This window comes from Brachyistius frenatus, unplaced genomic scaffold, assembly GCF_029030835.1.
Source record: "Brachyistius frenatus isolate BFR_SWC_R1_liver_20210118 unplaced genomic scaffold, ASM2903083v1 Contig_252, whole genome shotgun sequence".
In the NCBI taxonomy this organism is placed as follows: domain Eukaryota; kingdom Metazoa; phylum Chordata; class Actinopteri; family Embiotocidae; genus Brachyistius; species Brachyistius frenatus.
In genome coordinates this window covers 32,963-57,629 of record NW_027210851.1, presented here as the reverse complement: position 1 = coordinate 57,629, position 24,667 = coordinate 32,963, and the positions used below count along the sequence as shown (strand labels likewise).

At 41.4% G+C, this 24,667-nt stretch overlaps 1 protein-coding gene across 3 annotated transcripts; it reads right to left on the bottom strand.

Moving 5' to 3' along the window:
- Nucleotides 1–61: 61 nt before the first annotated feature.
- On the bottom strand, nucleotides 62–23,222 carry ints6 (integrator complex subunit 6). Of its 3 annotated transcripts, none has more exons than XM_069720815.1 (19): nucleotides 22,787–23,222; nucleotides 22,565–22,642; nucleotides 21,849–21,998; nucleotides 16,863–16,952; nucleotides 14,925–15,108; nucleotides 10,313–10,438; nucleotides 9,820–9,971; nucleotides 8,775–8,927; nucleotides 7,295–7,427; nucleotides 6,966–7,060; nucleotides 6,765–6,875; nucleotides 6,085–6,300; nucleotides 5,762–5,888; nucleotides 5,456–5,598; nucleotides 5,167–5,353; nucleotides 4,562–4,615; nucleotides 4,099–4,464; nucleotides 2,337–2,430; nucleotides 62–2,102 (listed from the first exon to the last, which is right to left on the bottom strand). In XM_069720815.1, the coding sequence occupies exons 1-19, from the start codon at nucleotides 22,895–22,897 to the stop codon at nucleotides 2,009–2,011; spliced, it is 2,664 nt and encodes an 887-aa protein (XP_069576916.1). In that variant the 5' UTR covers nucleotides 22,898–23,222; the 3' UTR covers nucleotides 62–2,008. The 3 variants fall into 3 exon arrangements, with proteins under 3 accessions (XP_069576916.1, XP_069576917.1, XP_069576918.1); XM_069720816.1 differs by having other exon boundaries at nucleotides 22,598–22,642; XM_069720817.1 differs by lacking the exon at nucleotides 4,562–4,615.
- Nucleotides 23,223–24,667: the final 1,445 nt, after the last annotated feature.

Below are 24,667 nucleotides of genomic sequence, written 5' to 3'. Positions count from 1 at the left end.
CATCTTTTTGTCTGACGCACTGTTACTAAAAAACAAAAGCACGTGGAGTCACATGTTTACAGAACACTTTATTTACACGGCCCTTCACAGTGTAAAATAGAAACTTTATTCATGGAAATACTTACAAAAAGGCCATTTTCCACTGAACATTCTCTTTAAATAGTACTCTAGGGTTATTTACATCTTTACAGTGTATTCAAAATACTCTTTTGGTAGCGGCCTCTTCACAAACAAAGACAAGTATGGCAGATTTTGGTCCCTGTCCAAGGAGAGAGGGAACGGAAGAGGGCTGCCCTCCGAATCCGAAATCAACTCTCGGCCTCTACACCTTAATTTGGGCTTATTTGTGTACATCTGAGAATGTTGACCGAAATACTGAGGAAAATTCGCGACAAAAAAAAAGGTAGTTTCTCTTTTAAATTACATTAAATAAGGATTCTCAAATTTACACAAGTGCATTTCATGGTTAAAGGACGAAAAGTTGGTTTGAGATTCATGGCGGAGGGAGGGTTAAGTTAGGGGGGTGGGGGGTATTTGGCAGCGCCCAGTACGTTGGGACAAGCTGGCATCCGACACCTCAGTTCTTCAACACACCAGCAGACCACAGTGTTGTGTTGCATATCACTTGTTTCAGGCTAAAATAAAGGTAAAGTGTGGGGGAAGGCGGCGGGGCTCCAATGTTATTGCTGATTATGATGCATGAATGTCAGTTCCTGAGCTTTTTGTCCCTGTATTTCCACATTTCTAACCAATGATGTTACATCATTCAGGATCATTTTACTTTGATCGCTTCGAAAAACCTGCATTTTAAAAGATACAGGACTTTTTAAAGGAGCAGTGTGTGGGATTTAGTGGCATCTAGTGGTGAGGTTGTGAATTGCAACCAAATGAAAGGCCCTCGCCTCACCTTTACAAGCATATAAGAAAATATGCAGTAGCCACAGAACTTACAAAAAGCCCCTCTATAGAGCCGGTGTTTGGTTTGCCCCTTTGGGCTACTATAGAAACATTGCGGGCTCCAGAGAAAAGGACCCGCCACTTACGTAGTTGAGAAGAGCTCACTCTGAAGTAATGACAACACAACCTTTCTTAGGTTTTAGGTGATAATACCTTCATCATTAAGAATATGATATTCCATTTCTGTCAATCCTACACACCGGTCCTTTAAATGTACCGTCTCCACACATAATAAAAACTGGGGATCCAGTTTTTTTCCCCATCAGGGACCAGAAACTGTTCAGTTTGTCAAAACACTTAAGTTACTTATTGATAACGTTAGTTATCAGTCTGGCAGGTAGTTGTTGGAGCCATGTTTGAGAGCGTATTAGTGGAGTGCTCCAGTCAGCGGAGTGTAGCATATAAATTAGACTCAAAACAGAGCAACAGACTCCCACAAATCAGAACAACAAACACGAGGGGAGGGGGAGTTATGAAATGAAAAGGCATGAGGCGAGAAAACTGTTTCATGAGCGTCTCCGCCGGATCCCGTTTGACCCTGAGTCGTCTGAAAACGCGCACACAACCACACAGGCTGAATCCTTCGTCACTGGTAAAACGTGACAGAACTGGTTTACTCCACCTCCCCCCCCCACCCTCCTCCCCCACTGTCTCTTTGTGAGATAAAAAGGAAAAGTCTGATCAGGGGAGGAGGAATAATCGAGGGGAACGTCCGACGACGGGTTCAGAACAGGTCAAACATCTCATTGCATAGGCAAACACCTCACCTGCAGAAACAAACGCTTCCTCGCTCACCCTTTTGGATTTTCTGAAAAATGCACAGGCTTGCATCGTCCAGGGTCAGTACGGCCTGTAATTCTCACCACCGCTGATGTCGATTTAAAGATGGGAGTCCACGGAAGAGGTGAGGGTTTGAGAGCTGGATGCTGTCTGGTCTCATGGTTGCAGGGGCCCTGGTACAGCGAAGGAGTGGTGGAGCAGGGGTTCAGAAGGATGTGGAGGTTTGTCGGGTGCATTTATCAGTTCAGTTCGGTTCAGCAATGAGTCGGTCTCAGAGCGTGTCCACGTGGTTCATGTTGTTGGATCTGTTGTGGATCTCTTCCAGGAAGTTCTCCAGCTGCTCGATGAGAACGCGCTTCTTAAACCTTTGAAACGGCACCAAAGTAAAAAACATGACAATTAAAAATAAGTCTGGCAACAAAAAGTTTGAGATGTTTTCATAATCCGATGTTCTTATTTAAAATGCAGATGTTTTAAAGGAGTTTAAAAGTGATTGGTTTCTCCACCACAAGCTCAGATGGATGTGTTTTCAGCCTATCTGAGAAAGCGGGGGGTTAAAAGTAAGGATGTGACATCAGAGGAGGGTTTGAACTTTGTACCTGGCCGCCTCTTTGATGATGTTTTGGAGGAAGATGAGCCGGGTGTCCAGAGTGCCCTGGATCTGCTTCAGGAGGAGGAAGATCTTCTCGTAGTCTGAAACACAAAGAGCACCGTGAACACAGATTAATTCGTGTATTATTGTTATATTTCTAGGACAGCTGAAGTCCGTAATCCAATTCTCTATAAATACAGTAGAATACTAATTACTAACAATGTAAAAGAGCCTCTTTTTTTGTCAGAAAATGTATGATGATCATGGTTTTGGAGCTGCAATTAATCCTTATTTCTATTAAAGATTCATATGTGGATTATTTCTTTGACCGACTGATTCTCATTTAATCCAGAGTGTGCTGGAAAGTAGTGAAAAATTCCCTCCGCAAGTTTCCAGAGTCCAAAGTGACGCCCTCAAATCACATTTTGTGATATCAACATAAAAAAAAAAAATCGAAGATGTTCAAGATGAAATTATAGAAAAACTGAAAATCCTCTCATTTGATAAACTGAAATGAGGTCATATTTTTGTCAAATAAATTACTTTGATCATTAATTTTTTGTCTATTAATTGAAGTCCAGTTGATATTTATGAAAGTTTTTCTGATATTGCCGTACATATTGACATTATCTTAGTTTGCTTCTTAAAAATATTTTTAATTTTCATTTATACGTGCATTTGTTATTATTCCAATTTTAGTCATTATTTGCAACACGGCAAATACATACATAACCATAAAAGATACTGTTAAAATAGGAATAAAGCGTCACTAACTCATAATGTAGACTTCATCACTGATTTAGAGAAAAACTGATTTTTGTTTCAGGTCCAAAAAAAAAAATCTAGAAAAAGGTGCACTTATGTGGTTTCTTCTGGACAAACAGGACTTAAAACATAAAGAGGGAGGATGAGCCAGTTTCATTCTTTCTTCTCCTTTTGTAAAACCATAAACCACTGTGTAATAATATGCCATTAAATATAACAGCCCTGCAATAAACTTGGAGGCTTTATTCAAATGATACTTCAGCTTAAGCACATTTCTCAGTTTCAGGTGCTAAGGGGCTAAACATTGTAAAGAACCTGGCAATATGATATGCATCACAATAAAGAGGGTATGATTTAATTTACCAAGACTGAGATATATTGTGATACTGTCAGCAAGACGATATAGTGATTTTTAAAATCTAAATTTGAGGAAAACTGTTGAAGTATATGCTTCTTCGTGTCATACTATGCATTATTTCCTGTCTCACTTCATGTTTATGCATCCTGATAAGAGCTCTGACCTCTTTAGTTATTTTTCTTCTTTTTTTTTTAACTATTGTTTTAGTTTTAGTTGTTTTCTGTTGTTTCTACTGATTTCTATTTAAAAAATATTATAGCTCAGTTCGTAATGAATTGCTTCTACTGAAGAATTTTTGTATATGCCAAATTTTATTGAAATAAAGTAAAAACAATTGTTTTTAAGGTGTTGAGTGGAGGAGTCAAATGGCTGAAGACAGATTACAAGACTGCCATCTCGTGGTCGAGGTTGAAAAAACAGAAAATAACCCCGTCTGCCACAAATATTTGCAATTAAACTATTCATTGAAAATCAATACAGGGATTTTGAGAATCGATACAGTATCCTATAATAATATTGCAATACTGAAGTGTATCCATATTTTCTTTACTGTGATTATATGTGAGCAAAGCTGACATGTAATCAGTAACCAGTCCTACATATGAGCTGTTCCTTCTATTTTGTCGACCCCCACATGTCTACATACGTCTGCCAGGTTTCCTGATCTCCTTGGTGATGAGCGCCCGCAGCTCGTTGTTGACCTTCGTCGTCTCGGTGTGAATGTGCTTCTTCAGCGCCGTGGGCGACAGGTAGCGCGGCGGCTGGTCCTCTATCATCACAAGCTCCGCCCCCTCCTCGCTGCCCAGCGACAGCTCGCCCTCCTGGGGTCCCCCGTTCTCCTCCTCATCCCTGTGCCGAAGGCCCTCGGCATCCGCGGCCGTGTGGTTCTCCTGGAGGTCGCAGAGTCCCGAGGGGTGATCCACCTCCGAGTCCGAGCTCATGTCCGAGTCGTAGTGGTTCTGGTCCAGGTGGTTGATGATCAGGTCTGGTTCTGGAGTTCCGTCGTCCAAGTCTGCAGGGCACGAGATTTAAAAGGTAGCAGCATTAGTTTGTAATACTGTCATCCAGATGAGGTTTGTCAGGCTTGGTGGGATGGATCATACTCAAACCTGTAAAATCTCCCAGAACATCCAACACTGCTGTGACTGACTCTTTAACTTCTCCTAAAGGGGAACAATTTTACACATCAACATCTGTTTACTTGTCACGAGTCACTCTGAAGAAGCTTTGTCAAGTTTGAGAAAGTAGTTTGAGTTAGAGACACAAAGCTGTGTGGAGTGTGAAAGTCACGGGAAGACAAAGATGGTGTAAAGCTGTGTTCAGAAATACTGGAGGTAAAAAATGATGTACTAGAACTTGCGAGTGTTCATTGGATTGCACAAACAAACAAACAAACAAACAAACACTGCATGCTGACAGTACAGAACTAAATTCATTGAATTTGGGGATGAATCATCTTGAATGACATGGAGCCCTGCAATTAAGCCACTGTACAAGCAATCATTACTAAACCAAGAGGCTACAGACTTTTACACTCGTAGCTCTAACCCTAACCCGTAATGAAGAAGTGTGATGTAGAGAAACAGTGTCAGCAGAACTGGTTTCAACCGTAGAGTCATTGAAAGTTACGAGCACTTAAAAGGAAGAAACGGTGACCAGCGAAAGTGTTTTGAACAATCAGCATTTCAGCACAAAAGACGTGTAATTGTGTTACCTGTTGGAGGTCGCGGGCTGGCCGGCGGGGTCACCGGAGGGGTGTAAGCCCTGCCCAGACGCAGCAGAGGCGACATGCAGCGCCGTCTCTTCGGCCCTCCACCCGGCATGTTGTTGCTGTCCCCTGGTCTCTTGCCCTTGTTCTGAGGGCCGGTCACAAACTCATCCGCCTCGTCGATCATCATGCCCTGCGAGGAGAGTCGGGAAGATGATCGACTCGCACGTTCCTCAGTCAATACCCTCCATTTATCAGTGCTACTGCTGACGGAGGATCCAGATTCTAGACTCACCTTCTTGTCCAGTTTGAAGGGGTTGCCGAACGTGTGCAAACGTTTGGGCTGCTCGGGGTCGGCGTCTCGAAGAGGCTGAGGCGCGGCTTTGAGGAAGTCTTGGTAGTTTCCCATCTGGGCGATTGGCACACTGTGGAGCTGGTCTGAACAGGGGGCAGAGAAATTCACCAACACACACAGAGAGAGAGAGAGAGAGAGGTCTTAAAGAGGAATTCATCTCACCATGACATCGTTTTTGCTCGGGGTACAAAGGAGCCTATTTACGGCTAAAATAAGTGCAGGAGATGGATTTCTACAGTGACTTACCGGAGTCCTGCCCCCTGACAGCGCAGACGCTGGTGTTGAGCAGGTTTCTCCTCATTCGGCTGAGCTGGTCGAGCAGGTGGCTGCGAGGGATGTCGTAGGGATTCCTGAAGCTCTGAGGCTTCAGGCCCTGAGGACGACACAAGACAGACGGGAATGTGACGTGAGGGACGCCATTTCAAACATTACATCTCTTCCGGTCGAGACAGATGCTTATTTGCAGTCTGAGAGAAAAGACAATGATTCAAAAGCCCTTCAACAGAATTATTAGAACCGCATTTATAAACTCGTGGTTTCATGAAAATGAAATCATAATTGTCTCTTACCTTGTTGAGCAGCGCCAGTTGAAAGCCTTGAAACTCTTTGGGGTTGAGCTCCATGGGCAGACTCGGGGCGTCTGCTGTGAGGCTCTGCAGCTGCTGGATGAAGTCCCGGCGCTGGGCGAGAGATATGCCTCCTCCCCGCCATCGCACCTTGATGCCGGCCTCTGGTGGCTGCTTCTTACCGATCAAAGCGATCAGGCGGTCATACTCGATTTTTGTCTGGAAATGCGAGCGGATGAAATGTTATGAGAAACTTTAAGCCCTTATTCTTGAATTTTCAGTGGCAAGTTTTTGTAATGTTGTTTAATGTTATTATTTTATGGAGAGGATAGTGTGCTTTAAAAACATCACAAATGTTTTGTTGTTACAGTCTCAAAATGTTTTGTAATGTTTTTAGAGAACACCTTAAAAGAAGATTTTATGGGAACAACAACATAAAAATACTACATTGCGTAGTTTCTAGCTGGGATGATAAGTAGACTGGTGTTTCAATTTGAACGAAACAGTTCAAAGAAACTAAAGTATCAAAGTAACAACTTTATGATTTAAAATCCAGAAACGCGCAATAAAAAAACAAAACCACGACAAAACAAATGTTATTTGACAGATTAAAACTCTATGAAACAGATTCTTTGTTATAAGTATCCAAAACCTAGAAACACCAAACAGCATCAACAACAGACCTGCTGACTGAGCTTCTTCAGGTAGGAAACCACGCTGTAGCTCAGACCGTACTCCATGTTGTCGGCCAGCAGGTTCGGTGCTCCCATAATTCTCAGAGCTTTCCTCAGGGACTGCGGAGAGAACGCAGCAATAAGAAGAGTGAAGATCGTTTACGGTCTTTGTATGTTAAGAAAATGAAAAATGATGCTAATTCCACCGACCCCAATGTAATACGGAGGCATGGTCTTCAGGTAGTTCTCAAAGGACTGTCGCCATTTGATGGTAGGCTTGAACTTGTGCACTTTGATCAAGTCGTCTGCAGGAAGCGATCAAAGTAAATAAACTGAAACTTCCTGTAATAAACTCATGTTATACAACAGCAAAATCGGATTTATTAGTTCCATTTTCTTAAACCTGTTGAAAATGATGATGTATTATATTATTTAACTGATAATTCTCTTATTGTGGTGCCCCACATGCAGATTTCTATTTACAGATGCAAAGCAACGAGGAGGAAATGTCAGTTTTGATAAGGATCCACAGGTCTTACCCAGAAGTGGCAGCAGCACGGGGTAGTTGTAGGGCATTACAAACAAGTTGACGCAGTTCAGAGCTGTGCTGGCCTTTAGATAGCCAAAGGGTTGCCCCAGGTCACTGTACTTGGCACTGTTACAAACAAACACCTAGAAGACAGAAAAGTCGATAAATGAGTGACATTCAAACTCTGTTATCAGCACACAAAAACATAACCTGCAGATATTTTTGTTGTTGTTGTCAACTGGCTCAAATAAGCTTCTGTTCAGTTGTGTTTATCAATCTTCTAGTTTAATTGGGGCATTACTGTTAACGGGCTCTTTAGCTGTCGGTGGACTCTCATACACCTCATGTCAAAAAGTAGGAACTTTCCCTTTAAAAAAAAAAGAAAAAAAAGCCTTCACTTCAAAAAACTTCCATCAGACAATTGGACCAAGTTTACAATAATTTCCAGTTCTGTATTTACCGTTATTGCCTATATATACACAAATCAGTGTACTAGTCCACAAAATCTCATGAGGATGCACACCAGAGAAAAACAAATGTTAGGTGGATGAAAAATAAAGAGTCCATTTCACTATTTGTAGACTCATCATGCGGTCAGGCTGTTGGGAAAGTTTGGGAACGTCCCACTTAAAAATGTCAGAATACAGAAAAGTGGAAAACAACGTTGTCATCATTCATATAAACCATCACAGGGATGATATAGAGCTCAGCAGGTCAGTAGTATTTGTACATCATCTTTCTATAATGTTTCAATGTGTTGCCATTTTGTTTATTTATTTTTTTATTTAACACAGCTGGCAGACTAGGCTAAGACAAAGCTAGGCTAACCAGGTCACATGTCATGTGAAGTCAGACCTCACACAGTCTTCCCACTTTCCTAGTCGGATATTCCCAGTTCAGCAGGCGTTCAGGTGTACTTCCTCACTCAGAGGTCGAAACTTTCCCACTCTCCGAGTTGCTCATGAACACACCATCTTAGCACTAGCAGGATAACAGTGTAAATCTTGGTCTGAAGGTGGCAGCAGAGGAAATACCGTTTCATCGAAATCCAACAGTTTGATACTGCATTGATGAATGCTATCATGTTAGCATACCTTGAATTAGCAATGATAACATACATTTTCAAAAACGTCTGATGTTGAGCCTGTAACATTTCATCATTTTACAATACTAAATTACTACTAGTTAGCCAGTAATGTTACCATGACAACGTATTAACAAACCACGGCCTCGTTCACTCATTCCTTATTTTTCACATAATACAGTCAGTAACTTATTCTCGACCCTTCTTCGGAGTCGATTCAATCAGTGTTTGAAATAGTGAAAGCCTTACAACCCACATATTGTTTTAACATCACGAAACATCGACTTAATCACTGCTGATAGCATGCACGTGACATGTGACGTACACGACAGTATCAAGGTTAAAAGCATTCGTCGCTTCTTCTCCCCAAGTGTTCCTTTGTGTTGGATTTGTGACGGTGCCGTACCTGCCAGCAGGTGTGAGGGGATTTCCTCTCCAAAATGTACTGAGTGAGTGGCGAAGGCTCCAGCTCGTACTTATCGAAGGGCACCTTGTCTATCACCATGGGCTCAGCGTCCAGACAGGAGAAGCGGACGTGGGGGTGGGCGGAGCGGGGGGGCTGGGTGGACACGGGGACACACCGTTATAGGACATGCTGGCAGCACATGAACTAATATCACTCACTGCAAAAAGTATCCTGATTTATTTGCGTTACGACTACAACGTGAAAGATACTGAAGTTTTTAAGCCGAGACCGACACCGACACCGATGATAGGGAGTAAAACAACGATATGTCGGTTGATATTCTGTATAAAAGACACAATCCTGTACATATGGACACAAGTTTTTTCAATGATTCCTCACATGTGAGACTTTTGACACTCGTGACAGAGTTAGGATATTTGACAGTTTATCGTCCTGACATCAGTGCACTAAAACAGTAAACTTGATTTAATCATTACGAGCTAATACAAAACTAAGTTTTCTTTCCGCATTATGTTCTATGAACATTTTTTTTAACACGTATTAGCCAAAATATTTGCTGATACCATCTGGGAGGCTCCATTTACATCCCGGACTTTTGTATTTGTTTAAGCAATTAAAATGTTCAGTTTATTTTCAGAGGAAACAACTCCAGGGAAAGACTTTTTAATTTCCCACCCTTGTTTTAATTGCTTATTTTCCCCTGACAATGTAATAAAAAATAAAAACAAATGACACATCAGCTTATGGAAATAATCTAACTTGTAAACGGGTACACACGATATTGCGCAATCGTGCTGCCACCGGCCCACACGCTTTCTTCATTTGTTACGTTGTGTCATATAATTGGCCGTTGTAAATTGTTCTAGACAACTTCTCTTTTCTATCCATGTCGAGTGTCCATGTAAACAAACGAAGTTGAGGACTATTCTGCTGTTGCTCTGAGTCATGAGGAAAACTGACAGCTAAATAACAGAATAATACAGAAAGTGCTGACCACACGAATGTCCCTCCACATGTGTCTTACCAGCGTGGGGGAGTTCTGGTCCGGCCAGAAGGCCTCGGGGATGGGCCAGTGACCGATGGGGACACCGGTTTTAGGGTTGGGTCGTACGTAGATCAGCTTGTGACAGCAGTGCCACGGCTGCAGCCCGGACTTCGATGCCTCCGCTGGAGCGTCTGCGCGGGAACATACAGAGGAGGCCGACTTCACCGGTGAAACAACCATCAGCGACTCAGACATGAAGGTGTTTACAAGATATGAAACACAATAAAAAGGTTTTCATAAAATAAGACAGTGTGTTCAGCACTTAAATATGAGGGTGGGGGGTTTAAACGGTGACATCCACCAGCTGTTAATGAACAACAGCAAAGAAAAGCTCCGTAAGAACTCAAAACAGCGAGTAGGCGGCAGCGAAGAGCTTCTAATCAAACGGATGCAGCACAGCACGTCAGGAAGGTCTTTTTTAGAAATAAGTCATAATTACATTTCCGTAAAAACAAACAGAGGTGTCTCTTACCTTCTAGTGGAGGAGGGTCGGGTCCCGTTTTCTCAAAGTTTATCACCACTCCGCTCTGGATCTTCTGCACCAGAGACTCCAAACACTGATTCAACATACGCTGAGAGAACACGCTGTAGGAACGTCCTGCAACGCACATGTAAACATGTATGAACCCCAAAGCGGAAGACAAGGTTCAACACTGTAAATATTAAGTGTTTATACACCCGTCTAATATGCATTCTTTCAAATCTGTTTTGGTTTAGCAGTTTTAAAGCTGCATCAACAAATTGTTCGGCCTCTTGGGGGCAGCAGATACTCGTTGAAAATAACATTTTCTCCTCACGTTCACCTCATATCACGCAAACATGTTAACAAAAAGGTGCCTATTTACACAATTATGCACTCAGACCTGGAGAAACATTTTGATTCTTTTCATGTTGTGTTTGTTTCAACCAGATTAATATTTTGCTAACAGTTGCTCTCTTTTTAGCTCCGTTTTGGTCTCCACCAAAAACTGAGCAAAAAACATCTGGTTTTAAATGTCCCACTTTCTTCATCATCTCCGATTGTGTCTGTCTGCTGTTTGATTGCTAGTCAGGTAAAATATACAGGTGTTTTATCAGAGCTTGTTTGTTGATAGCACGCAGTAAATGAGCCATAAAAATGAAAATAATGAGCCGGAGGACGCTGGAAAACTCCATGAAACTATAGAGATGGATAATTAATCTGTTGATCAGTACAGCATTAAATCTAAACAATTAACAAAACTCAAAAAAACTAAAACTAAAGTTTTAAAGACCGATTATGTATTCTCCATGTCGTAATATAACTTTCAGATTCAGATCACTGAAATTTTTAGTTGAATGAAAAGATTAATGTACACATTTACTTTCAAGCTGTGGTTACTTGCTATGAATCACAGTTAGAGGGCTACATAATGTGCAAAATGAACAGTGTGAAAATCGAGTTAGAGTGCAGACAAAAAGGGCACTCATGAAAAATTAATGTGCATGAGCTATTTGTTTAAAAAGAATTTAAGCTGAAAGAATAAATTTTGAGAAGCACTTTGATATATATTTTTTTATGTATCTCAATCACATTAATCGAATGGACCCAAAATGAAACTAACTTTCAGAGGAAGATGAGCCCATAATACTATTTAAATGTACAGTGCAGCGTAGCGCCTGGCTATAGGTAACACACAATTTAAAGGGCTCTCTACTTAAAATGTGCTCATCTTTTTGGCTCCACATCAGTGGATGTAAAAGGTACTTTTTCTTGAAAAACTCTGAATATGCTTGAGCTTATTTGTCTGAGCATCTGTCACCATGTTTCTAACACCTGCAGCTGATTGGTCCACTTTACCCTCCTGGCCATTTACTGCCTCCAACTTGACCTCCAGTGACCTTGCTGTGCACCCATTCACTTGCTCGTTTCAATAGGCCGTGGCTTTGTGTCAGGTCTGCCATCAGCAGTAATGGACAGGCAGCATGTACTGTAGACTCTCACGGACAATGGAGCTGTGTCATGTTCTGCATTCAGCACCACTGACTGCGACAGAGAGCAGCTCTGCTGTGCTTCTGTTCTCTATATGTGTTAATCTTAACTTGACATCAGCATCGTTCTAGTCTGTTCCTCTCACCGGCTGCTTCCTGCAACCAGGCAGCGTGAGGACTGGAGACAGGCCAGGACAAAAATCGACTTCTATAAGTTCTTTGAAGCTGGTAGGGAAGCAGTCGAGGTCCGGTGGGGTTGACACATTAAAATCACTGGCCAGAAAAAAAAATTCGCCAACTTTTCCCCAACCTTCACCGACTAAAAAGCTGAAATTCAATGACCTGTAATAAACAAAAAATGGGCTGGCATTTTGTTGAGCAGACGAAAAACAGCTACATTATTTTATTCAAATGAATTCGCAAGCTCACAGTATTTTTCAGTACAAAAGTTTACACTGTCCCCTGCACAGTTATGATCACACACACAACTAGGCCAGTGCACCCCTATAAACACACACAGCCTTGTGCAAAAAAAGTTTTTCATATGGGAACGATAAGAAGCCAGCATGCTCCTTACCGTCGGCGTGGCTGCAAAAGGCTCTCGCTCCCATGGTTGATCGATTTATAGTAGTTCTACAAACTTTACATTCAGCATTTCTGAGGTCTATCTTCATCACTTAGTCTATAAAGTTGATGGAAAGAAAAAAGTTTGTTTCTTCTTGTCTGCATGTGGCTCCGAAAGGTTTCTTTTGTTTTCTCTTATTTGCAAGTGAAAGTTTCTTATCAAGCGGCTCCGAAAGGTTTCTTTTGTTTTCTCTTATTTGCAAGTGACTCGTTTTGTTTTACTTTCCACATCCAATTGACGACTCCCCTGTGTCCTTATCTTGTGACCTGCAAGTCTACTCAGTATTACCATAGGAAAGCAGATACAAAGGAAATGGGGGTGATTGTTAATTGTTTGTCACACTGTATAAAGCTGCCCTACGGAGGAGTGACGTTGAGCAATGCTGGGCATCCTTTTTTGAGTGTACATGTATTTGCTCCTTCTTGCAAGAATAAATGTCCGATATGTTTGATTTTGAACCAAGCCTCTGAGTATTTTTTCTAACAAAAGTCATCATTTTGTAGCCAAAGTTCTTGAAATTCACAGTCCACAGCCCCAAAAAATTATCAAAACCCCTGACTTTCCGTGTCTGGAAAAGTTCCCTGATGTTCCCCGAAACTCCTTGACCCGCGGGAACCCTGCAGAAAGTTTCTTGACAAGCAAGACAAAGACGGTCCCAGTCCTGACCCGGGAGGGAAAATCCTGTCTTTCTAACCTTAATCAACAATCACAACTCGAGTACGCTTGAACAAAGCACTGATCACCTCCACAACATCTCCAGCAGAGCTGTGGGTAAAATAAGAGCTCACTGCTTTTGTACTGGGTTGTTTTGTGTCCCGTTGGCAAACCTGTAAACATGACTCTGAATGCTGAGCAAGACGGTGGTGAAGCTAGAGCTCAAGGCTGTCCTCCACTGAAGAGGACAAGCAGCTGCCAAGGCAATCTTTATCTCTATCACCATGTTTTCCAAAAAACACATGCATTACTCTCCCCTTTCTCTGTGCTGACACAGATGATTCATCAGTTGTGCTACAGAATGCATTTAACAAATAGCTATTTTGATCTGCCGTTATAAATACTTTGAGCTTGTTCCAGCATGTTCCACCGGGCTCCGCTGCAGATTTTAAGCTCGTGTCACTCCGACTAGGAATATATATATATACGTGATGCTTTTCCAAAACAAGGTTATAATGAGAGACGTTTACAAACTGTTTGGGGCATTAAATAAAACACATTATGGTCATTTGACAACAAGAACAAGTAACTTAAATATTCTGGTGCACAGATGATCAAATATCTGGAAGCCTTGTCTGATTTTGAAGCCTTTCAATTCAAGCAAATGTTTCAAATGACAATTTATTCTATTTTTTTCTCTTGTCTGTAAAAAGTTAATCTCTTTTATTAGGATTTGAAGCAGGGGTTTCATAACTATTGGGCTGTTCATAGTATCATTTAAAATGTATGTATGTGCAAGCCTCCACTATCTAATTTTTACTAACTTGTGCATCTTTAACCTCATGTGGGCGGGGTATATGTGTAGCAATAAAATAGTGTGAAAATAGGACTTTTTATTTAGAGACAATACATAATAAACTCATAGAGGCAATGTTATGATTTACAACTTTGCTTTCATAAAATCTGTACGATATGTGGTAAAGCCAAGCGGAAACTAATTGTGACGTCATCCATTAGTTTCTGAACGGCCGTTCTGAAGCCTCGAGTTTGACATTTTGGCTTTCGCCATCTTGCTATTTTGGAGCCAGAAGTGACCATATTTGGACGAGCCTTGGAGGAGCGAGCGGTGGGTCTGACTGGATCTGATTGGAAAGCCTGAAGACACTACATCCCGCCCACCGATAGCTGAAGCATGACTTCACAACAGGCCTGTCGATGAAACAGACCCCCCCCCGCCCCAAACATACTTCTTTTAGAGGTCTAATAATAAATTAAGGGCGGGATGAACCACCAGAAAACTAAGAAGAAGGAGTGAATCTTAGTGAATGAGACTCTAATAACTTGTGTAAAATATTGAATGCTTTGTAGTTCATAAGAGAAGTTGAATGGGAGTCTATGGAGCCAGAGTTTATATTTAGCCAACCCCTAATGGTATTCGGTGGCATTGCATTTTAAGGCACTTCTGCATTTGCCTCACTTGTCACACCTGTAAGCTACCTCCGCTTATATACAGTCTATAGGTGAAGCAGAGTCTGAGGGGGAGGCAATTTGTCAAGCACCAAAAACACAGAGGCCTACAATTCCCATAATGCAGCTTAGCAGCATCTTTCACTAAAGCTTCTCTTCCTGTAAAACCTCCTCATCTCCAATTTATACAGCAGGTTTTCTTTCAAGCTCACAACAAAGACGTGACAAAGCTTCACCAGAGCTGTATTCACAGGCTGAGAAGTGAACCTCATAACAAATAAGTTGATCTTTATGTGTAAAATCGGCAGAATGCCCCTTTAAACAATGCACTGCTACAAACACATATTATCCAACAACCAAACACCAGCTTGTACTCAAGACCACCTACCTCCGGTGACCTCACACATGGGGGTGATTGGAGAATCGTCCGGCGGGACGCCACCGAGGGGTTCGGGCTCCACCGAAGCGTTGCCGGAGATACGTAGCACCAGGGCGAACAGGCGTTGGTCCCAGCGGAAAGGCTCTTTGGTCAGCTCGCTACCCGGCAGCGGGGTGGTCAGAGGAAGATGGAGCTGGACAGCAGAGGAGGAGGAACAAATCATTAAATGAGACGAGATATACTATTTATATCGAGGTAGTTTTCTTTTTAATATGTCCGGTTGTTTTAGACTATTGTGGCCAATTTTGAACATTAACAAGCGAGATTATTATTGGACTATTGATGAAGTTACAGAATGATTTAGTTATTTAACCCACTGCATTATCTAAAAAAAACAGATAATCCCATTTATTTATTTTGTCAATAGACTGCTTCTCAGGCAACATGTGGGAAATTAAATTGACTTCCTACAATTAGATTTCAATAGTCTACAATATAAAATGATATAAACTGTCCAGAAGATAGTATTTTTATTTCCTATCTTCAGTCTGGGTTGTAGTCTATATGAAAACAAAACAACCTGCAGATCCAAGGTGACTGAAGTGCCACTCAAAGATGTCACAGCACTGATCCAGAAAACCTTCCCAGTAACAGGCTTCTCTCCATCACACCGTTCTCAAACACAGATTCGGATATTCTCATAAATTTTCTTTCCGGACATTTCATAAGCCGCTCAAACATTTAAATAGGGTCATAATAATGTCAGAAGAGCTGCAATTAAAAGTGAAACTTTCAAATTACCGAACCTCACTTGGTAACTCGTGCCTAACGTGACTGGAATTACTGGCAAGGCCGTAAATTAGATTGTGGCTGCAGACTCGTGAATTCAAAGGTGTGTTTAACTGGAAGCAAGTTGTCTCCATCTCACAGCGAGGAGCAGCAGACATATTAGACGAGTGGGAGATGCAGAGGAAATCTCTTAAAGAATTAGAGGCAGAAATAACTAATTCAAGGTTGAGTGAGTTCATCTTATAATCTGCTCACTCTAGTTGAACTCGTGTATCAGAATTAAGAGCTAAAGCAGCATTCAAATTATTCTGTGTAGGGAGTAAATTTATTACAAAAAACTATTTTAGTGATTTATGGAGAAAACAATTGCATTTTTACTGGATCCTGCTACACAACAATGATCAAATGTAAAGTTTTGTTACATATCTCTACAATTTAAAAACGTCATCCTGAGGAATTGTGCAACCTTTTCACACTATTTTCTTATCTTTTAAAGACCAGTGGATCAGTCGATTAGTTTCAATAGGTGGAGTAATTAATGATAAAAACAACTGTTTGTGTCAATTAAATAAAAATGCAAAAACTCAACTTGTTGTGGCTTCTAAAATTTGAATATTTGTTGGTATTCTTAGATTTTTAGGACAGTAAATAGAAAGTTTTTGCCAGTTGTTAATGTAAAAGCTTGGGATAAGGAAGGTATGACGCATTTTCTTTATGATTTTCTGGAAATTTATGGGACAAACAATTACATTTCTGAGAAAATAATTGCAGCCCTAATCATGACAAGACTAGAAAGCGAATAATGACTACCATTAGTTTCTATCTTTTCCCTTAAACGATGATATTTATGTTATGGGTAGTTTACGGCTAGACGGGTAAGATACGAAGCTGTGATTAAAACAATACGGACGGACTGTTTTGCTTTTTTTTTCTTGTCGTGGGATGATTCCAACTGTAACTATTACATGTACTTTGTGATTTAATCTTTAGCCTCCTCAGTGACAGATGAAAGGAAAGGGTGTGATTAAGTAGTTGTGATGATTGTGTTAAGGTAAAGGTTGTGTAATCAGACAGACGGCTGACTTGTCATCAAACCATGCAGGAAGTGCTCCTGATTGGCTGAGACCTCCCTAAGCCTCTGTGGAGATGTTGGCTGACCTCTTCTTGGACGCCGCCGCTGCTGGTCAACTTGTTGCCGTCTGTGATTGCAATGATGATAGCAGGCTCAAGGAAAAAGGGATTCCTTCCCTGGAAAAGGAGAGAGAAAAAAAAAAGAAGAGATTATTAAGTTTAAAATACTAAACCATGAAAGTAATGTGCCAAATTAATTCAGTTTAAGGCCCTTTTAGGTAAACTAAAGGACACTTTGCACAAAGAAAACCAGCAAAAAAAAAAAAAAAAAACAACTAAGCTTAAAAAAATAAAAACTTCACTAAAAATACTTATTAAACGCTAAAAAGAAGCAGTAAACAAATGACACCATCACTTTATGGTTAAATTACAATTTAAAACAAGTTAAATGTGTTAATACACACACACTTAATACCGGTATTTAGCACGTGTATTTATGGCACTTGGTCATCCGAGGCGTAAATAATCCCAGTCAATGCATCATTATACAGATAACTTACAGGGGACCTATTTAAGTTAAAGGGTCTGTGAAACAGAGCCTTAACTCGAGGGAATAATAAATAGAAACAGTAGGCTACAGTCTGTAGTGCAGTGACTGCATCTATACCTCAGAGACAAGTGTTTGTGTACATCTGCAGTATACTGCTCACTCTATCCTCTGCGATGGCAGAGAAGATTACCTGAGGAGCTCTTTTCTGCTAAGCCCCCACAATATTTCACGACATCAGCACTCCACACTGATAAAATGAAACTGGAGCAGCGCCGCATTTATCTCTATGCATCAGGCCTGGTGGGATCTACCACAAAGGCCACAGAATAACTTGGTGGAAAAACCTCAAACGGCAGCCCGACGAGTGCCGTCAGCAGTCAGACCTCACGGCAGGCTGGATGAAGGCCGCCCTGTTCTGACAGCGCTGCGATTATTAATGGAGCTGGACCCTCTCAGTTTGGACTCTCTACCTGTGGGCTGCACTTTCTGCTGAATGATGGGATCTGTCCAGTTACACAAACAGCCCCAAAGTAAACAGAGCAGGATACTACCAAGATCTGCTGCGCTGTAGGTATCCATGACAACCTGGCACATTTTAGTTTTCTCCCTCCTTTCCCCCAAAATCCCTTTATGATATCGGCCACTTTGTTAGCATGCTAATGAGTTGGCGATCAGGCTAAGTTGCACAGACGAGGAATGATTTTATCCTTAGGTTTTACTGTTGCTATGCAATTAGGTTTTGGACATAATGGGGCTTAAAAAAAAACCCTATTAAAATGAGATTTTGGGACAACACAAAACACTATATTGATGATACAGAAGAGCAGCAGACATAGAGCGGTCTAGAAAGCCAGTGTAATAATTTGATGATCAATAATGCATTTTAAGCAAAAAGAAGGTTCAAGCTTCGCAAATGTGGTTTTATCTGAATAACTTTAGATTTGAGTTACAAGCCATCTCTTCGGACTTATTTTTCACTACTTCCTGAAACGTCACTGACTAAATGAATAACTAATTAATTATGATGACACAACCCATTAACTGATCATGATAATAACAGTTATTTGCAGTCTGAATGTAGGCCTGTCTATGCTTACTGTTACTGCTGAGTCCATCTCTGGTCTACCACAGAGCGCCATGATGATGGAGCTCCATTAGATGGCTGTTTATCACCGCTGCTGACATGTTAACATCACCGGCCATATCATTTCCTCATGCTCATCCTTCCCCTGCTCCTCCCTTTTGCTCTCTTCATGAAACTGTGATCAGTCTCAGGATTACCCGCCGGCTGTCTCGCTCTCTACCCTCCATACCCGTCTTCATCTCTCAGGGGAGAGTCATCTCAGATGCCTGGCAACCTGGAGGGCTCTTTGTTAGTGTAGACAGAAGCACTCCAGGGCAATATTAACTCCCCCACTAGCTTACTCCCCACCTTTTGTCTTCTCGCTCTCCAGCTCTCTACCCCACCGAACGCCTTGCACTTTGAGCAGTTTTGAATAAGGCGATGGAAAAAAAAAAAAAAAAAAAAAAAAATCAAAGTTGACTTTTTTTTATGATTAAACGATGATTAAAAGTGAACAATGTTGAGTTATGATACGTGGCACTTTAAACACAAAGCCATCGAAAAACAGGCTACCAAATCACTTTGGTTTCGGCACTGATTTACAGCTGTTAAAGCAATTTAAGAAAAGCACAAACAGTGTGCAGTCATCAGAGCACTGGTGAAGCCTTTGTCAGCTCTGACGGCTCAAAGAAAAGAGATTCATCTGAAAAGCTTCAGTCTGACAGCGCCTCTGAACAAGAAATGACTGACTCTCAGATTGTCGTTGTGCCGATTCAGATGAAATCAGGTTTATCGCCAACATCATGCTCCGTTTGAATCCAACCATTAAGAGTCCTAATAAAAAAAGACAGCATGTACAGGATTTCCATACGTCTTATGACTGTAAACGGGACTACAAACAGCCGACCTCATAGTTTACTCATAGAGAAATTATTTGTAAGCAGAAGCAAACTTGTTCCACTTCCCTGGAAAAATCCTTTCAAGCAAACTGGTTAAGCTTCACTTAAGGGAAACAGAAAGACAACTACACAAAACAGCTCATAAGAGATATAATGCACTAATGTAGAGCTGAAACTATTACTTACTTGATCAATAGGCTGAAAAGTATTAAATAAATATAGCAATAAATGGATCTTTTGAGTCATTTATGAAGCAAAAAGGCAGCTTTTCAAATGTGACACTTTTTGTTATGATTATAAACTGAATATCTTTAAGTGTTGGTCAGACAAAATAATCAGAATAAAGTGGCCACATTATTTTTTTAAATTATTTAAGAGGTTAGAAGATAAATCAGTTTTTAAAAATAAGCCTAAATTGCAGCCCTTAAACAATAATCCCGGTAACACTTATGATTAGCAAAATACACTAGCTACGAATAATTGCAATGGGAGTTTCCCATCTGTTCAGAGAGAGTTGTGAAAAGGCAGAGGAGAGAGATCTTGTTAATAAATTCTAATAATTGTCATGACACGTCACCGGCGAGTAGGACAGAATAACCTTGACCTCGGCTTGTGCTGTTTGCTTTCACAGGCACATGTGACCGTATCAGATCAAGCAGTTGTGACAGCGTTGACATTCAAAGAACCAGAGCGTGTCAGACATACATTATGTATGCTGTATGTATGCATTACCCTGCGTGGTGGAGATCTTCCATTTATTACTCAGGAAATACTGGTTAGACATTCATTATTGCTTCCATCCTCCTCGCATATCGCCACGCTGCCAAACAGACGTCCAGATTCTGACTCGACTGCGAGACTCAGCGAGCAGTCAGACTGGGTAAGGACGAGACTTTTAGCATTAATAATGACCGCTCTGTTCCACTGGCAAGAAAACTGCACCTCAGCTTCAACTCTGGCCAGAAGACAAGTAAATCTTACAGCGCGAGGTGCTTCTTCCTGTTGTTATTCTCTTTCTAAAGAGACTAAATCCAAGCAGAGCCACTCTGGTTGTTTTGTGCAACTCTAACCAGCATGATGAAATGTTTACGGCATCTGTTTCAGATAAGTCATTAGGCTGACATTAGAGTAGCACTCTACAACTGTAAACACATCCTCACAACTTCTATTTATTGCACCCCCTCTCACACACAAATTCACTTTCAGCTGCTACAACTGGACTTAAAATGGTGATGTCATTAGGCGCCACTTGTTGAACCTGGGACAGTAACTCCATATCAGTTACAGACTTTGTGGGCTGGACGGATGTTTTTCTGCAGTGAATTTTAGGTGGATGAGAACTTACAGCTGTGACTCACGCCTACTTTGCCGTTCAGCTGGATGAAAGACTTGTTTTTCAAATTCACAAGTTAAAACCGAGTTGTGCAGAACAGCTGAAATAATTTATGGTTTAAAGCACATTTCTACTTTATCTTGCATTGTGAGTCGCATTCTTGATCATGTGAACAGAACATTTGAATTATTCAAAGGCTTTCTCGTGAGATGGGTGTCACTGACTTGAAAAGAAAAAAAAGATGCAGAACTTTACACCGTCTGAATCACAGCATCCATGAAACATTAGACATTCGAATAAAATACACAAATGTCTTTCGCAATAAGCTTGAAAATATATCTATCAAGGCACAGAGAACCAGGGAAATTTAATCTTAAAAACCTCTGGTTCACAAGAGCCCACAGTAACAGCAAGTTTATTAGATCGATCTGGTTAAAACTAATAAACTCTCAATCAACAACTGTGAAATAAATCCTACGTTGATTTAGATGATGTTTACTTTCTGTTTAAACTATGTTAAGACTCAACTAAATAGCAATTTTGAAAGTGTTATAAATATTTTGTCCAACCAGTTTATGTCAATTATCAGAAATACCGCTCAGGATAACGCAATACAATGCAGCTGCACCCCCAAGCTGACTATGAAATCAAAATGACACCAGTCTAAAGAGTTTCAATAAAAGTAAACATTACAGCCCTTATAAAAAAGATTTAACGCAGACCTGTGTAATTAGACTGCATTAGTTTCAACTAAGTGTAACTAACAGAGTTATTTTGAGTGTAAATCTGGGCAAACTGTTTATGCCTCTAAGATTGAGAGACCCTCTAATTTTAAATTCACCATGCACTTTAAAAGCTAATTTACAACTCTAATCTCTGTAGATTTAAAAAAAAAAAAAAAAAAAAAAAAAAAAATGAACAAAGCCATTAGATAGCCAGGATTTAAAATCAGTCACCAGATAAATGGTGAAATCAATCGACAGTTACTGAAGTGAAAATAAACTGTTCCTGTTTTGTTTTTAACTTAGGTTCTGTTATGTTTGTGTCATATGACTGAGAATGTGTGGGTTCACAGTATGCAGGTGGTTGATGCTTGTAAGACTGGGGATAGGGGAAGGGGAGTGGGTGAGGTGGGGGTCTGTAGGGGGGAGGGGGGGGCATATAATAGCAGCTTGTCACAGCACTTTCTGAACCTGATTTCCCTCTCTGCCTCTTCAGTGCTACATACCTGTCCATAGTTGTCTATCCCAGTCACTAATCTATTGAGATTGAGTAAATCAAAAGCGGTCCTCAAGGAGTGGCCAATAGCTGTGAGTCCTGTTGCTTGGAGGTTCCTCAACTCTGTCATGAAGGTGGCGTGGCTCTCTTTCCATCCAGCCTTTCAAAACAAAAACAAAAACAAAGCACCGTGTTAATAACACAAGCAGGAAGTCGCATTAAGTACCCCATCAGACCACTTCTACACAGATCAATGGTTAACTTGAACGTTGTTATGGTGAGTCTGAGCTGATTAATGTCTACACAGGTCGCTCCCTCTCAGTTTGACAGCAGGACGTTGATCCTCCTACCAGGCTGGTTTGGGATCATTAAAGTACAAAGTCACAATGTGTGCCGCGACTAAAGTGGCAATTTGGTCTAAAGAAGTAAAGTAGGCTACTCTGTCACCCCCCCCCCCACCACCACCACCACCACCTCCTCCCACCTCCTCCACCACCTCCTCCTCCTCCCCCAGATATCAACTCGCTGTATAAATAACACCCAGAGTTCCTTGCTGCTCACATTGAAACAAAATGTCGGCCATGTTTTAAAAGGGGTACGAAAAGCTCCTCCTGAAGATTTTTCGCGACACAATCGATGTAGTGATCACAACGTGGTGGCGCGACGGGAGGACAGTCAATCTGCGGCAATGTAAAGCTCGGACATGACCCGAAAAGCAGACTCTACCTTTATCCCGAACGGAACATCTTCAAAATTTACCAACATGTACCGGTCCCCTCGGCTGGCCGGGTCTCTCCCTCTGAGCTGCGGACATAGTAGAGAATTATTCACGGTTATCGAGAGGTCGGGTTTGACAGGCGAGCTTCGCAAACAAGTACAACGACGACGTGAGCCGCAGACCCCCGCTCGGGGTGTCCAGACCTCGGCGCGTCCCGTAGTTTACAGTACCTTCATAAAAGTCTCAACAGCGCCTTTTGCTATGTCCAGATAGGTAGTGCCCAGATGGGTGCGCTGGTTCATTGAAGCGGACGTGTCTATCAGAAAAAGTAAAACGGGCATTGTGATGGTAATGACACGTTCTGCATGGACTTGGTGTCAGTACAACCGGCCAAAACGATAAAAAAAATCTTTTGTTCTCCTGCCGCCTGTGTCAACCCCTCAGCTAGCTAGCTGGCTGGCTAACTAGTCTGTCTCACACATTCTTTCCCAAAAAAAGTGTCAGAATAGTGAGTGTCGAAGCCCTTTCCGGGCGGACTCGACTAAAAACCTCACACCCTAGGGGCAGGTTATTGGTTCACGAGGGATTTTGATAATTTTTTTACAATATTTTGTAAATATTCCTAAGTTTCATAGTCACAAAGTTGCCCTCACAGAGAGTCCCTGCTTCTCCCTACACTGAGTGCGCTGTGTCGCGTCCACTGGTTTTAACCGAAGCTCCGCGCCAGGCCACGCCTCCCGAGCGGTCTTTCACCGTCACGTTGCGCGCACGCTCGCTTCTCATTGGCTGTCCGGAGCCGCTCATTACCATATCCAAATAAGGCCGAAAGCTGAGCGTCTCGTGCGCATGCTTGCTCCAGCCCGAGAGGCAGGAATGCGAGGAAAATATTCAGTACATACATTGTGTGTTACGGGACACAACATTATGTGGCGATGCACTCCTTTTTTCTTTCTTTTTTTTTTTTTTTTTTTAGGAGCATTTGCTGCAGTTATTTGAGGTAATATTATTGAGGAATGGGACTTTGTCTGCCCGGAGAGCTGATTACATAATCGACGTTTACTTCATCCTCTGCACGGGCGTGGGCTACTGTGAAAGACAATCCTTGTAGACTGTAGAGAAAAAAAAACTGAAGGCAAAGACAGCCAATATCAACTATAAAAAAAAAGAAGCTGTGACATATTAATCCAGGAGTGCAAAGGAACTACTCGGTTGCACTGTGACACTTGGTTTTCATGTGATTACCAAATATAGACAACCCCTTTCTGCGAGAAAAACAGGTTTCGCTGAATAGTCGCTGCAAGGGGTTGACATGCGCGCACACACACACACCCTGCAATCCTAAGATGGCCATACTTTGGCTTTCTTTCCCACAGGCTGTGTGAAATAACCAAAACTCAGACAGTAAAACTACTCTCCTAAAAAAAGATTTCATCAGTGACGTTTATTTAAGTAGTAGGCAGACTTGTATTGTTGCTTCCTACCAGTTTTGGCCCTGCACAAACATGATCTGTAGTTTCCTGAGATAATGTCCAAACTTATTTAGTACGTAGTGAATTATTTCAATCGATCTCGACCATGCTACACATCATCCTGACTGATTAGGGTGCACTCTTAATGCCACATGACACTCAGCCAGACGTGCACGATTGTGCAACACAATTTACATAATGTAGCTGCTTGGAAAATATCATCACTTCCGCAAAAATAAGACGAATGCATCCGGTGGCTTGCGATAGCAAAGAGGAGGAAGGTCTATTGCCTCTTGTTTGATGGACTTCTCTGGAGCGAGACACACATAGTTCATTTTCCGGTTCCACTTACACGTTTTTCAGAATAAAATCGTTCCTGTAGTTGGATTGATCAAGGATTAAAAACTGTGTACCTGATTTGTTTATTGCCAGAATAAACCTACATAAATATTATGCACTGCAGTAAAGTAGAGGTGTAGCTCACATTTATCTAAATGTTTGACTCAAGTACAAATTTGACGTGACTTTACTCCATTTATGTCCCACAAACTCTGTTATTTGACAGGTTATGTTCCAGTTTAAAATTGTAGTGTACTCACAAAACACATGATTATCTTATTTTATAGGCTAATTAATGGAGGT